This window comes from Nerophis ophidion, linkage group LG03 (genome assembly GCF_033978795.1).
Source record: "Nerophis ophidion isolate RoL-2023_Sa linkage group LG03, RoL_Noph_v1.0, whole genome shotgun sequence".
Classification (NCBI taxonomy): Eukaryota; Metazoa; Chordata; class Actinopteri; order Syngnathiformes; family Syngnathidae; genus Nerophis; species Nerophis ophidion.
The window spans coordinates 25033283-25049400 of NC_084613.1; the positions used below are offsets into that span (position 1 = coordinate 25033283).

Below are 16118 nucleotides of genomic sequence, written 5' to 3' on the forward strand. Positions count from 1 at the left end.
ATATTTATACTTGTACTTACGACTCCCAACCAAAAGATGGCGTAGAATCAGATGCCTTTGACTCGACTTCCGCCGGATCGTTTATACCTTCACCGGAAGTGTATTTGTCCTCTTCTACCAGGCCGATCCATCATGGTGGGTGTTATTCGACGTGCTTTGCCAAGTTATCCGAACTAATCCTGCTATCATACCTGGTTACACCACCCGGCTTTATCATCTATGGTCGTGTTAGACTTTGTTTGATTCAATCCGTGCTATATTTGCCTTCGATGACATAAACCATTCGTTAAATGCACGACATTTTTAGGCAGTTGCTGCTAACAGCTAGTGGCAGTCAATGAATTGCCTGGTTCAGTATGAGTCATGTTTTAACCATTAAACTAAATTGAACAACGTGCATTTATCCGATAATACTTGCACTTACTTTATGGGCATATGTATATATATATATGCCCATATATATACGACGTTCGTCGGGAAGTTGTTCTTGAGAATAAACCGAAGCTGAGCTTTTAGCTAATGCTAACACTTGGCCGCTGGGAAAATAGCTAATTATCAAAATGAGTTTTCTGTTCTAGTCTGTACATGATTATAGGTAAGTGCTGGTAGTCTAGAGACGTCACATATTTAAGGTCATGTGACACACAATCTGTATTTGGCATGTCCAGCAAGTCAACCAGGATAATGTGCATGGCACTGACTTTTGTGTATGGTATCTTTAGGGACGTGTCAGGACCAAGACGGTGAAGAAGGCCGCCAGGGTCATCATCGAGAAATACTACACTCGACTGGGTAATGACTTCCACACCAACAAAAGGGTGTGTGAGGAGATCGCCATTATTCCCAGCAAGAAGCTCCGCAACAAGATAGCCGGGTGAGGTTGTCATGTCTGTAAGACCATGTTGTCACCCTGTATCGAAAGTGATTATGGCGTCTGTGTTGCCAGGTCATTTATAAGCAGGAAGATCAAATTGAGAGCCTTTCCCGTGTTTGAAGGAATGTCTCTTCTTATCAAACCCTGATGCTCCCAGACACTTAAATGTTTGATTGAAGTGTTGGCATATTCAATAATTTCTTGTCCTAGCCATTACTGTGTTGTTGTTGCAGATATGTGACACATCTGATGAAGCGCATCCAGAGAGGCCCCGTCCGAGGAATCTCCATCAAACTGCAGGAGGAGGAGCGAGAGAGGAGGGACAACTATGTTCCTGAGGTCAGTGAATACATCATTTTATGATAACAGTAGCCTGTTGCTTCGATAATTTAAATTGGTGCATCAGAGCCGCAGTGGAAACTCTAGTCACTTGAGCCTTTCACACATAACTTAGTGAAGGGTGAGCGGTATTGCTCAGTTGCATTTTATCATACCAAAATATAGTCAGAACACCACTGACTAGCTTATGTTACCATCAGTGGTTTAACGAAACATCGTCTTTGTAAGTGTCTGTATTCTTTACATATTACAAATTATATTGGGGGAAAAATTACCTGTCGGTCTGTGGAATTTGCTAAATGTTCAGGCTTTGCACTCACTGCTTTGTTGTTTACGAACACACATTCACGTACACTAAAGCAGTCCCAGAACGGGCAGCTAATAATTTGCAGTCAAATTGTTCTAATAGAATATATATTAACAAAGTTAATGTATGTGCACGAGGTACGCACGGGCATAATCGTGTCATCTGCACAATGCTGTAAGAATGTGTAATATAATTAGGGATGTAATAAGTAATCGGTACATCGAATTATCTCAAGATCCGTCTTTGATCTGTGCTAGGCAAATTTGCCTTCTGGAAGATAGGTATTGACCCTAGATATTATTAAAAGGGAATTGTTTGATTTTATCCATACTAGAAGGAAAACTTTGGACTTGTATATGGCAGACTTTATTTGAAGTTTAGCACCTTTATTGATAAGGACGTCAAAAGTTAAGTCTGCATGCACGTTCATGGCGGCATCAAAACAAAGATGGTGGCTGGCTACAGTGGCCGAGAAAGGTCATTACAATTGCAAACACCATAATACAACACAGGTGAAGGTTGATATAAAGCAGTCCGATATAAAGCGATGTTCTATTAAACAACGTCGTGCCATGGACCCTGAATTATAGTTTGTTCTTTTTGTCCAGAGTCAACCGTGTTTTCTTCATCAAATGATCAACTGTTAACACCGTATCGACCTATTGGTGGATAGTCCCTGCTCCATTGCGAAGTGTAGCACAATTTCCCTCTCACGTCACATGGGGGGGCTATCCACCAAACATCATTATCGTCATCGACCCTCATTTCTTTACCTTCAAAATGCCCTCCGTGTTGGGCTTTGCTGCGCTCTTTTTTTATTCCGCCTGTTAACATCAAGAATGAAAAATACCCTTTTATTATCGTTTTCATAAAAGTAAAGCTGCATTTCAAAAATTTCGACAAAGTACATTTGCGACTTAGTTGTTTCCATTAAAGGGTGTTACGCAACCTTGAGCGGTAATTCTTGTAAAATCTTGCCCATTGAGACTCAATTTTAAGGAAGATGGACGCTTTGCAGTGTCATAGTTTTGGAGCTGTGTTAACAATTGCAGCCAGTAGTGTTGTAATAAAAGACGAAGGCACCGGCAGATTGCCCAAAGACAACGTCCTTGCGTATGGCAGCGGCCACAAATAAGGGGCTTTTGGGAGAGAATTGTGAATGAGGAACTCAGAGAAATTGTGGATGCAAATGCCCTTTCCACTTTGTTCAAGCATGTGGGTCTGTGGGTCCGCCACAATTGCCGGGAAGGCACCTGCGATACGGCCAGGGGCTAACTCGCTCCTCCCGGCCAATTGTTCTGAAGCAAGACTAAGATGGCCCATCCACCTTAGTTTTCCTGCATCAGCACCCTGCTGGTACTGAGTTTAGTTGCCCTGTAAATGCAAAAAAAGTGTTTCCATCATGCTTTTGCGACACACTTCAATATCGAATCGTTTGAAAAACCACATCATGAGTATAAAAATGTTTTAACAATATTTGAGAGGTTTTTCGAAATCTGGGTGTTTCATTTAGCAGTTTCATTTTGCGATATTTAGGTTTTGCCCATTTCTAAGGGTAATGGAAATGCAGCGACTGACACGTGTCCTCTTTGAAAAAAATGCAACCGTAAAACTGCGAGGAGACAGGATCATGCAGTCTCAACACTCAAGCAAGAAGCTCAACGCATAGAAGGGTTCAAACAATTTAAAGACAGTCATGCTACTGTCCACTGTCAACAAGGCAGGAACTAACAAACTTAAACCACTGCATCATGGTAAGTCTGCAAACCCTCGCTGTTTTCACTACATAAATCGGGATAATTTTGTTAAGTTCTATATTATGCGTTCCCGGAAATAACGCGGTCAAGATTATATGGACTCCAATGACTGCGCCACATTAAAGACAAAGAACACGTAACAATAATGTTGCAACATATTTTAAAACCACAAAAGACGCCACCGAAATGTTTGTGACTGCAGAGCTAACTGCGACGACGCACCGACCTCATGAACACATCAGTTAGATGTTATTGCAACAACTGGCAACAAAAGATAAGTCATTCCATGAGAAACCAATAAAAGAGACGGCTGAAGGAGGTTTTGGAAATTAGGAAACGAGGGGCCCACACCAACAGGAATGAGGGGGCATATATGGTTCCTCATAACTGCGACGCTGTTCTTCATTGGCGAAGCCAGGGCGTATGACAGAATACAGATATAGCTGGGTCGGGGAACTTTATTTTGCAGGCAAATCTACTTTTAACGTTTTGGTTACTGTACTCTAAAATTGCTTGATCGTTGAAAATGTGAGCAGAAAAGGTTTCCCTTGTTAATTTGCTATCAGTCTGTGAATAGGTGAATCTGATGTATAATAAGTGTTTTTGGTATTATTCCAGGTATTGTAAATGCTGGTATTGTAAATGTGCTATATAAATACAGACCATTTAATTCCTACTAAAGTGTTGGTTGCACTTTTATTAAAAACATGTGAATGCATTGGCCATTACTAGTTTACTTGCTTGTTTGTATCCCTAATTCATTAATACATATGTCCCTAACTAGAAATAACAGGAATATAGGAAACTTCACCTGCAGTGTCCAATATCCAGTATTTAACCTTCAGACTGTTTTTTTTTTTTTTTGCTAAAAAGTTACTGATTCGATTTCATCTCACCAAATCGAATTTTATCGTTTAAAAACATTGTCCCTGAATTGTATTATCAATCAAAAATTCTGAATCGAGTAGATATAATGCTAAAAACACATTGGTAAGTTAGTGCCCTATAGGAATCTTCCTAAAGGTTTGAAAACAGCCCCTTTTAGCCTAGTTAATGCTTCTGCACCTCTCAAAATTCTTAACTTGTGATGTGGTGACTGGTCACCATTTAGCACGATAAGGCTGTAAAATACTCTCACGTCACTTGGCTTGCGTCTTCCTGACGACATCTTGGTTTGCTTATAGCTCTTCTTGGGAGGTTGGTGTGTGATTTGCCATGATTTTCTGTGTGAGCAACTACAACTCTTGCTGAGTATCTTCCTGAAAGAGCTTTCTGTGTGTAGTGGTGGCTGCAAACTTGTAGGTAACAATGGCTTCTGAAGCGACACCTACTTTGTTTGAGCTGGAAATAACCCTTTAAAACAATGGCCACTTTTAATGTACAGATTGCTTCAAAACCGGAAGAGAACCTTTGTGAAGGTGGGCTTTGCAACCGCTAAACAAATTGCGATAGAGTACAGGCGAATTTGAAGCGCTATTCAGCTGTTTGGGACATGGGACAAGAGAGAGCTATATGTAATTGAAAATAAAACTGTTAAATAACGTTTAAAAAAGCTGCAGGTGGCGTTTATGTTCCTGTGTGATTGATATTCAGAGCTTCCTTATTTGTGAACTTAGCAAACCTAAAAGAAGATTGACAAGAGAATGAGGAAGGGTTGTGAGAGAGAACGTGTGTAGTGAAAGAATGTGTCAGAATTGAACCTGTTAGCACAATTTGGGCAACAAAATCAAAGAGTGACTTCTTCTGGGTGAAACACAACAGGCTATAAAACGACACATTCAGTGATTATTTTTAAGAGGGTACTGAGATATTAAGTACATAATATCAGTTTTACATACAAATGTTCCATCACTTTTGCTTTCTTTCATTCAAAAATGTGTGCATTTCATGCACAATGCCCTCTTCCCTGTCCTCAGTCTCACCTCGGTAAAAGCTGAAAAATCACAGCTCTGAGGCAAACCTGGGATTTTGGGAAGGTTTACATTAAGTCAAGCAAATTATAGTGTGACGGACTTCCTACCGTCCTGGTGTGGGTTGTGGTGCCATCCAACACATGACGCATTATAGCATCATGTGTTTCATTTATTATTTCAAAATTTGTGAAGTCTTCTTGTTTGGTTGTCGCGGTACTTTTCAGTGCGCAGGCGTTTCCTGCTTCTGGCCGAAGTGCTCCTTGCGGTGCCCGGGTTTTGCGTCTGTTGCGGGGACGCATCGTCTCTCAGGTCTGATCGTTTGTTCGTTGCTCGTGGTCGGTCTTCTCCAGTGGGTTCCTTCTTCTACTCTCCCCCCGAATGTTCCTCCTTCCCCTTGTTTATGCTGCAAGAGCAGATGACGTAATTGAGCGCAGCCGTGTGGTGTACACACCTTGCACTGATTGCTGCTCCCGTGCGGCTCCGAGTGCAACACGCCTCCTCTCTCCGCCGCATGCCCCGCCCCCTCACCCCCATCTCGGCTAGGGCTGCTGCTCTTCTCTGCCCGCTGTCGGCTCCATCTCTCCACATGTAGTTATACAGCACTTTTTCTGTCGTGACTAAAGCACTTTACATAGAGAAACCAATTATCTAAATCTTTAAGGTATTTTACACCAGTGTAAGTAGTACTGGGAACACAACGAAAGTCACTGGAATGGTGGACGCTGGATTCGAACCAGAAACCCCAAAGTTACTGGTCGGCCGCTTCACCATTTGAGCTACGCCCCCACGTCAGGGTCAGCAAGAGGGTACTTGGGCAGGAAAAAGATGATGTTGCTTACGCAAGTTATGTGACGCAAGAGTATATACCAGGCTAAAGTGCAGCCCATCAGTTTACTTCATTACAATGAAACACATTAGCTTTCACACTGCACTGTCAAATTATTATTTTTTCCCTCGCTACTCGTTTCCAGCGCTTTACAGTTAACATCATGAAGAAACAGAAGCTTTCATTGATGTTTCTTCTTTTGAATTATTTTTGTAGTTTTATTTGTTTGTCTTTTAAGTTTGTAATACTGAAAATATAATTATCACAGAAGTATCAAGTCCATTAGAGTTTACATAAATGTCTATTGTTTGTCACAAATAAAATTGGTTAATTCACACAGCAAACATTGCACAAATGTGGCTCAACAGAATTAAACCTGTGTAGCTTTTTAGCCTTCTGTTGGTCAAATTTAACTCTACATGTATTTAACCAGTTTTGATCGCCACAGTTAAACAGCCCAAAACACGGCCACAAATACAAGACATCAAAAAGTCTGCAATTTCAATACATTAATATTTAGTTGTCCAGTTGCTGTTAAGTCAGGTTTTTGAGATTTGTTTAAAATAAATTTAGGGTAGGTAGTGCCATCTTATACTCACCCACCGCTGCTTCATTGTGACAGATATGCTTTGCGGTTGCCCCCCACTGGGTGGCTGGATTACTGCATACATGAACAACCCTGTTTTGAATGGTTTCATCAAGCCTATTTGGGTGATTTCAGCAAGCTAAATTAAAAGCTTTGGCCGCCAGTTAAACAGTCCTGGTGTAGTGCAACCACTGACTCTGTAGCTATCACGCTAGTACTTCCGCTCTCCTGGATTCTTAATTCAATCGTCTTGTTGTTGCCCTTCAATCCTGTATCGAAAATGATCATGGCATGTGTGTTGCCAGGTCATTGATAAAACAGGAAGAGAAAACTGCTAGCCTTTCCCGTGTCTGCAGGAACACCAGTTCCTGTTTGACCCTGGCGCTTGCAGACATTACATTTGGTTTATAAATGCAGACTAACTGACAAAAACTTTGAGGTGGGAGGAGCTTCAGTCATGTGAGTGTCTTTGTGCGCGTGCTTGCAGGTGTCCGCCTTGGATCAGGAGCTGATCGAAGTTGATCCCGACACCAAAGAGATGCTGAAGCTGCTGGTGAGTTAAACATCAAATCACATTTTTTCCTGTATCAAAGGTGATCTTGCCGTGTGCGTCGCCAGGTCATTGATAATACAGGAAGATAAAGCTGCCAGCATTACACATGTCTGCAGGACCACCACTTCCTATCAGACCCTGATGCTTGCAGACAGACTTCCTCTTTTCTTACATTCTTGTCATCTAACACTCGCTTACATTTGTGTCATCAGGACTTTGGCGGTCTATCCAACCTACAGGTGACTCAGCAAACAGTCGGCATGAACTTCAAGCAGCCTCGAGAAAATTAAATCTTCTAATAAAACCTTGTGGAAACACAATTTTTGTATGATCTTTCTTTGAAAATTCTCGTGTTTAACTTTGACCACGCTGGCATCCTGCCCAAAAATTAATCCAATCACCAAGCAGTTATAGATTGTTATGTTGCATTAATTAGGATGACCCATTTATTTTTAAAGACTAGTAAATGCAAAACCCTGGCTGACCTCTACTGGACACGTTTTTTCAAGATGGCACTTTTCGATTTTCTGTCATGACCCTCCCGATCTGAATTATTACTGAGATTTTATGTTCATCTCTACAACTCAATTTGTTGGTTATTATATACAGATCATTTAAATATATATATATATAATGGAACAGTGTGTTTCCATCTGTCAGGACCCTCCCGATCTGAATCATTACTGAGATTATATGTTCATCTCGACAACTCAATTTGTTGGTTATATTATACAGAGCCTTTAAAAATATAAATATATATATATAATGGAAAGGTGTGTTTCCATAATTCCACTCAAGGTTACACTTCCATAGATTATAGAATCAGGGCCCACAAGTATTTAGTTTATTTGTACAAAATTAGGGCGTCCAGCCCACAAAAACAGGATTTCCAAAAATGTAAATACTGCATAGAAATCAGCCCAAATTTTACAGGACATAAGTGTTCTAAACAGAGTGCCACACACTAAACTCAAAAGCACCTGCACAAATTTTCCCATGTGTCATTAAATTGCTTCACTCTGGTTCAATTGTTTCAGTTAGGATCAATATGGGGAAGACTGACGATTTAACTGGCCAGAAGACCATCGTTGATACATAAGCCATAAAAGTTCATAGCTAAGAAGGCTGGCTGTGTCCAGGCATATCAATGGCAAGTCTAATGGAAGGGCAAAATAAATGGCGAGAGAAGATGCACCAGCAGAAGAGCAGACCCTGGGTTTCTGTGGATTATCAAACAAGATTCATGAATCTGGCAGAGTTCCAGAAAGACTTGAATGTCGAGATGGTAGTCCCTGCTCCAAAAACCACACATTCAGACTATATTTTGATTTGATGTGAACCTATTTTTTTTTTTTGCAAAAACATTAGTAAATGCTGATTTCTTCACAGTATTCTATTTTTTTTAAAATCCTGTTTTTGTGGGTTTTATGATCTTGAAGTCCAAATGATGTACAAATAAATACTTCAAATGGTTTATGTTGTGGGCACTGAATCTATAATCTATGGAAGTTTAACATTTTGAATGGAATTATGTAAATGAATACACTGATCCATGATATTAATTTTTTCTTAGAAAGGTTTGTATATACTGCTAATGAAATTCTTCCTTCATGTCCCAAACCTCTCCATTGTTTTGCCTCAGCTCTGTGGGCAAGTGATCCGGTTTACAACTACTACTGGGTAGATCAGGGAGCTGGTTGATAAAACTGAGCACCGCCACCACCTAACTACAGATTGATTGATTCAGACTTGTATTAGTAGATTGCGCAGTATAATACATATTCCATACAATTGATCATTAAATAGTAACACCCGAATAAGTTTTTCAACTTGTTTAAGTCGGGGTCTACGTTAATCAATTCATGGTACAAAATATACAAATATATATTATCAGCATAAGGAATTCATCACACAAGTTAATCATCAGAGTATATACATAAATCTAAGGAGTGGGATGTGGAGGGGGTTGGGGGGTAAAGTTTGGTTGATATCAGCACTTCAGTCATCAACAATTATATCATCTGAGGAATGGACATTGAAACAGTGTAGGTCTGACTTGTTAGGATATGTACAGCCTGCAGTGAACATAGTGAGCTCAGAAAGCATAAGAACAAGTATATCCATCCATCCATCCATTTTCTACCGCTTATTCCCTTTTGGGGTCGCGGGGGGCGCTGGCGCCTATCTCAGCTACAATCGGGCGGAAGGCGGGTATATACATTTGATTATTTACAACCCGAGGAGGTAAGATGTGGTGGGGGGAGGGTGTTAGTCTAGGGTTGTAGTTGCCTAGATCGAGGTGTTCTTTTAATGCTGTTTTGAAGGAGTTTAGAGAAGCACTTTGTTTTACACCTGTTGGGAGTGCATTCCATATTGATGTGGCATAGAAGGAGAATGAGTTAAGACCTTTGTTAGATCGGAATCTGGGTTCAACATGGTTTGTGGAGCTCCTCCTGGTGTTGTGGTTATGGCGGTCATTTACGTTATGTAGTTTGACATGTACTTCGGTATCAGGGAGGTGTAGCGAATTTTATAGACTAGGCTCAGTGCAAGTTGTTTTACTCTGTCCTCCACCCTGAACCAAACCACTATGGAGACGTGGGTAGGAGTGAGGTGTGATCTGGGGTGGAGGTCTAAAAGTAACCTGACTAGCTTGTTTTGGGATGTTTGGAGTCTAGATTTGAGGGTTTTGGAGGTGCTGGGGTATCGGGAGGTGCATGCATAATCGAAAAAGGGTTGAATGAGAGTTCCCGCTAGAATCTTCAAGGTGCTTTTGTTGACCAGAGAGGAGATTCTGTAGAGAAATCTTGTTTGTTGGTTGACCTTTTTGATTACCTTGGTGGCCATTTTATCACAGGAAAGATTAGCCTCTAGAATGGAACCTAGGTAGGTGACCTCATCTTTCCTGGTGATAACAATGTCACCCACTTTAATAGTGAAGTCACTGACTTTCTTAAGGTTGATTTGGGACCCAAATAGGATGGATTCCGTTTTACCTACAGTAAGTGTATGGATAGCTTGTTGTCAGCGAGCCAGGTGCAAATTCTACAGAGTTCGTCACTTAGGATTTTTTCCACCTGTGACTTGTCCTTGCCGGATACCAGCAGGGCCGAGTCATCCGCAAACAGGAACAATTCCCAGTCGCATGCTGATGACATGTCATTTACGTATATTAGGAACAGTAAAGGTCCTAGTATACTGCCTTGGGGGACTCCACAGCTTAGACAGGAGAGGGGACACGGTGCCGTTCACATCTACCACATGTTTCCTCCCCTCCAAGTAAGATTGCATCCAGCTTGATGAAGTTTTATCAAATCCGATTGCTCTGAGCTTATCCAACAGTATAGCATGGTTAACAGTGTCAAAAGCCTTCTGAATGTCCAGCATGACCATGCTGCAGTATTTGCCCGCATCAACCTCATGTTTGATGTGGTCGGTCAGAAAGAGAAGGCATGTGACAGTGGAGTGGTTAGTTCTGAAGCCGGATTGGAATCTGTACATGAGTTTTTTAGTGGCAAGGTATCTATCGACCTGTTCATAAACTATTTTTTCCATTACTTTCGAAATGGAACTGATAATAGAAACAGGTCAGTAGTTACCAGGTTCTAATTTGCTTCCTTTTTTAAAAAGGGGTTATTCTTGCTATCTTGAAATCTTTTGGTACTTGGCCTTGTTTAAAGGCCTACTGAAACCCACTACTACCCACCACTAGGGGCGTCACTAGACCTAATACTGTACTGGGGCACACCTGGGGCACAAATAATTCTTGTGAGCGTGCAAAGCGCGCAAGCAAAAACATTTTTAGCACTAATTTATCATAAAAAATACATAAATAGTGCTTTAAACTATGAAATTAGTTTAAAGTTAAGCTAGAACTAGCCAGCGCCAGGCTGGATGATCCCCGTACACATAGCAATTTTCGTAGAATAATACACAACTCACAAAATGTTTTTTCTGCTGTGTCTATGACTACGTCAGAGTTAGACATGCGTTCTACTGAGGTGGCAAATTATGATGCGTTCAGTTTATCGCAGCGCCAAGTAGACAATCTGAAAATTCCCGTCATATCAATTCCTAGATATGGTCGTAATTATTTTAAGTACACTGCGCATAATAAACGCAACATTATTAATATTGCTACTACGGATAATTTTATCAACAACTCCTTAAAACAGCCCACTACCTATAATATGGGCTTTCTAAACATCAGATTTTTGTCTCCCAAAACGTTATTAGTAGATGAGGTCATTAGAGACAACAACCTTAACGTCATCGGTCTTAGCGAAACCTGGCTTAAACCAGACGACTTTTTTGCGATAAATGAGGCATCCCCTCCTAACTATACGAATGCGCATATTGCCCGTCACCTTAAAAGGGGAGGGGGTGTCGCACTAATATACAACGAAAACTTTAACTTTAGTCCTAACTTAAATAATAAATATAAATCGTTTGAGGTGCTTTCTACGAAGTCTGCCACACCTCTGCCTCTGTGCCTGGCCGTTATCTACCGTCCTCCAGGGCCCTATTCGGACTTCATTAGTGAATTCTCAGAGTTTGTTGCTGATCTAGTGACGCACGCCGATAATATAATTATAATGGGGGACTTTAATATCCATATAAATACCCCATTGGACCCACCGTGCGTGGCGCTCCAGACTATAATTGATAGCTGTGGTCTTACACAAATAATAAATGAACCGACGCATCGCAGCGGTAATACGATAGACCTAGTGCTTGTCAGAGGTATCACCGTTTCCAAAGTTATGATACTCCCGTATACTAAAGTAATGTCCGATCATTACCTTATAAAATTCGAAGTTCAGACTCATGTTCGGCAAGCTAATAATAATAATAACTGCTATAGCAGCCGCAACATTAATGCTGCCACAACGACGACTCTTTCGGACCTACTGCCCTCGGTAATGGCACCGTTCCCAAAGTATGTGGGCTCTATTGATAACCTCACTAACAACTTTAACAACGCCCTGCGCGAAACCATTGATAGTATAGCACCGCTGAAGTTAAAAAAAGCTCCAAAAAGGCGTAGGCCATGGTTTACTGAAGAAACTAGAGCTCAGAAATTATTATGTAGAAAGCTGGAACGCAAATGGCGCACGACTAAACTTGAGGTGCACCATCAAGCATGGAGTGATGGTTTAATAACTTATAAACACATGTTTACCTTAGCTAAAACTAATTATTACTCAAATCTCATCCGCATTAATAAAAACGATCCAAAATTTTTGTTTAGTACAGTAGCATCGCTAACCCAACAAGGGACTCCTTCCAGTAGCTCCACCCATTCGGCAGATGACTTTATGAAGTTCTTTAATAAGAAAATTGAACTTATTAGAAAGGAGATTAAAGACAATGCGTCCCAGCTACAACTGGGTTATAGTAACACAGATACGACTGTATATACGGCGGATACTGCAAATATCCAAAATAGTTTCTCTCTATTTGATGAAATAACATTAGAAGGATTGTTACAACGTGTAAATGGAATAAAACAAACAACATGTTTACTTGACCCACTTCCTGGGAAACTTATCAAGGAGCTTTTTGTATTATGAGGTCCATCAGTGCTAAATATTATAAACTTATCACTTTCCTCGGGCACTGTTCCCCTAGCATTCAAAAAAGCGGTTATTCCTCCTCTCCTTAAAAGACCTAACCTCGATCCTGACCTCATGGTAAACTACCGACCGGTGTCTCGCCTTCCCTTTATTTCGAAAATCCTCGAAAAAATTGTTGCAGAGCAGCTAAATGAACACTTAGCGTTTAACAATCTATGTGAAACCTTTCAATCCGGTTTCAGGGCAAATCACTCGACTGAGACAGCCCTCGCAAAATTGACTAATGATCTATTGCTAACGATGGACTCTGATGCGTCATCTATGTTGCTGCTCCTCGATCTTAGCGCTGCTTTCGATACCGTCGATCATAATATTTTATTAGAGCGTATCAAAACACGAATTGGTATGTCAGACTCAGCCCTGTCATGGTTTAACTCTTATCTTACTGATAGGATGCAGTGCGTCTCCCATAACAGTGTGACCTCGGACTAGATAGATAGATAGATAGATGGATAGATAGATAGATAGATAGTACTTTATTGATTCCTTCAGGAGAGGTCCTTCAGGAAAATTAAAATTCCAGCAGCAGTGTACAGAGTTGAGATCAATTTAAATTAAAGTAAGTTAAAAAGTAAATAATGGGGGTTTAAATGGAAACAAAATAGAGAAATATTACAATAAGAATAAAAAGTAAAAAGCAACAATCGGAATAAAAATATAACAGTAAAATAAGAATATAACAAGACAAAGTAGGCAGTAGTGACCATGTTATGAAAACGTATTGCACTGTTATTGTTTTGCATCCCCTGTCATCCTAATACCCCTCGTCCCCCGTCCCAGAGAGGAGTTGTACAGTCTAATGGCGTGTGGGACAAAGGAGTTTTTGAGTCTATTAGTCATGCACTTGGGATGAAGCAGTCTAGCACTGAACAGGCTCCTCTGGCTACTGATAACGCTATGCAGAGGGTGACTGGCATCATCCAGGATGCTCACTAGTTTGTCAACAGTCCTCTTCTCTGCCACCGTCACCAGTGAGTCCAGTTTCATTCCCATTGTAGAACCGGCCCGCCTGATCAGTTTCTCAAGTCTGGAGCTGTCCTTCTTAGATGTACTGCCCCCCCAGCACACTAGAGAGGGGGGGTTGCCCACATCTGAGGCCCTCTCCAAGGTTTCTCATAGTCAGCATTGTCACTGGCGTTCACTGGATGTGAATTCTCTCTGCCCACTGGGTGTGAGTTTTCCTTGCCCTTTTGTGGGTTCTTCCGAGGATGTTGTAGTCGTAATGATTTGTGCAGTCCTTTGAGACATTTGTGATTTGGGGCTATATAAATAAACATTGATTGATTGATTGATGTAGAACACAACACTGGCAACCACAGACTGGTAGTACATCCACAGGAGTTTTTTGCAGATGTTGAAGGAGTGCAGTCTCCTGAGGAAGTACAGCCTGCTCTGTCCTTTCTTGTACTGGTGATCCGTGTTAACAGTCCAGTCCAGCTTATTGTCCACCCAAACCCCGAGGTACTTGAATGAGTCCACGGTCTGTACCTCAACTCCCTCGATCACAATAGGTTGTGACCGTGGACTCAACCTCCCAAAGTCAATGACCAGCTCCTTAGTCTTTGATGGATTGAGCTGCAAGAGGTTCGTGTGGCACCAGACAACAAAGTCCCTCACCAGATTCCGAAACTCCTCCTCTCTGCTGTCCCTGATGCACCCGACGATGGCTGTGTCATCCGCGTACTTCTGGATGTGACACAGCTCTGAGTTGTAGCAGAAGTCAGCGGTGTACAGGGTGAAGAGAAGAGGGGCCAGCACCGTTCCCTGCGGTGCTCCGGTGCTGCTGATCACAGTGTCAGACGTGATGTCCTTCAGTCTGACGTACTGTGGCCTGTCGGTGAGGTAGTTCAAAATCCAGGCAACCAGGCAGGGGTCCACTCGCATTTTGTAGAGCTTGTCCTGAAGGAGGCTGGGCTGGATGGTATTAAAGGCACTCGAGAAGTCCAGGAACAGGATCTTCACAGTGCCATTTCCCTTATCCAGATGTGAGTGGGCTCGATGCAGCAGGTAAAGGATAGCATCCTCCACACCAACGCCTGCCTGGTACGCAAACTGCAGGCTCTCCTGGGCATGTTGCACCTGTGGTCTGAGGAGGCTGAGAAAGAGCCGCTCCAATGTCTTCATTAGATGAGAGGTGAGCGCCACTGGTCTGTAGTCGTTCAGCTCACTGGGGCAGTTATTTTTGGGAACTGGAACAATGCATGACGTCTTCCAGAGGGTGGGCACTCTTCCCAGCTGCAGGCTGAGGTTGAAGATCCTTTGAAGTGGTTCACCCAGTTCTGCAGCACAGGTCTTCAGGAGTCGGGGGCACAGCTTGTCTGGGCCTGCTGCTTTCCTTGGCTGTAGCTTCGTCAGTTGACCTCTGACCTGGTCCGCAGAGATGACTAATGTCTGCGTAGAGGTGGTGGAGGGGGGTGCTGCCATGGCTGGGGGGGAGGTTTGTTGAGGGGAGCAGAAGAGGGGGTGGCTGTGATGGGGAGTGGGGGATGGAGAAGACACGGGCTGGTTAAACCGGTTGAAGAAGTTATTCATCTATGTTAAGACTATGTTAAGGTAACGTGTGGAGTTCCCCAGGGTTCGGTCCTTGGCCCTGTACTCTTCAGCATCTACATGCTGCCGCTGGGTGACGTCATACGCAAATACGGTATTAGCTTTCACTGATGACACCCAACTCTACATGCCCCTAAAGCTGACCAACACGCCGGACTGTAGTCAGTTGGAAGCGTGTCTTAATGAAATTAAACAATGGATGTCCGCTAACTTTTTACAACTTAATGCCAAAAAACGGAAATGCTGATTATCGGTCCTGCTAGACACCGACCTCTATTTAATAATACAACTTTAACATTTGACAACCAAATAATAAAACAAGGTGACTCTGTAAAAAATCTGGGTATTATCTTCGACCCAACTCTCTCCTTTGAGGCACACATTAAAAGCGTTACTTAAACGGCCTTCTTTCATCTCCGTAATATCGCTAAAATTCGCTCCATTTTGTCCACTAAAGACGCCGAGATCATTATCCATGCGTTTGTTACGTCTCGTCTCGATTACTGTAAAGTATTATTTTCGGGTCTCCCCATGTCTAGCATTAAAAGATTACAGTTGGTACAAAATGCGGCTGCTAGACTTTTGACAAGAACAAGAAAGTTTGATCATATTACGCCTGTACTGGCTCACCTGCACTGGCTTCCTGTGCACTTAAGATGTGACTTTAAGGTTTTACTACTTACGTATAAAATACTACACGGTCTAGCTCCAGCCTATCTTGCCGATTGTATTGTACTGTATGTCCCAGCAAGAAATCTGCGTTCAAAAGACTCCGGC

General features: G+C 42.0%; 1 protein-coding gene and 3 non-coding genes across 4 annotated transcripts; all 4 read left to right on the plus strand.

Annotated features, from left to right (window-relative positions):
* The first annotated feature begins 22 nt into the window (after window positions 1–22).
* Window positions 23–7475, plus strand: LOC133549377 (small ribosomal subunit protein eS17). Its single transcript, XM_061894726.1, has 5 exons — window positions 23–135; window positions 723–874; window positions 1108–1213; window positions 7090–7155; window positions 7368–7475. Exons 1-5 carry the CDS (start codon window positions 52–54, stop codon window positions 7443–7445), a joined length of 486 nt encoding a protein of 161 aa, XP_061750710.1. The 5' UTR covers window positions 23–51; the 3' UTR covers window positions 7446–7475.
* LOC133550244 (small nucleolar RNA SNORA71) lies at window positions 909–1034 on the plus strand. Its single transcript, XR_009806259.1, has one exon. It is a non-coding gene; the product is annotated as a small nucleolar RNA SNORA71 (small nucleolar RNA).
* LOC133550242 (small nucleolar RNA SNORA71) lies at window positions 6870–6996 on the plus strand. The gene has a single exon (XR_009806257.1). It is a non-coding gene; the product is annotated as a small nucleolar RNA SNORA71 (small nucleolar RNA).
* Window positions 7183–7309, plus strand: LOC133550243 (small nucleolar RNA SNORA71). The gene has a single exon (XR_009806258.1). It is a non-coding gene; the product is annotated as a small nucleolar RNA SNORA71 (small nucleolar RNA).
* Window positions 7476–16118: the final 8643 nt, after the last annotated feature.

Coding starts and splice junctions, on each gene's coding strand:
- LOC133549377 (XM_061894726.1), top strand. CDS start 52: ATGCCTTTGACTCGACTTCCGCCGGATCGTTTATACCTTCACCGGAAG. Junction 136..722: donor TACCAGGCCGATCCATCATG/GTGGGTGTTATT, acceptor TGGTATCTTTAG/GGACGTGTCAGGACCAAGAC. Junction 1,214..7,089: donor GGGACAACTATGTTCCTGAG/GTCAGTGAATAC, acceptor GCGTGCTTGCAG/GTGTCCGCCTTGGATCAGGA.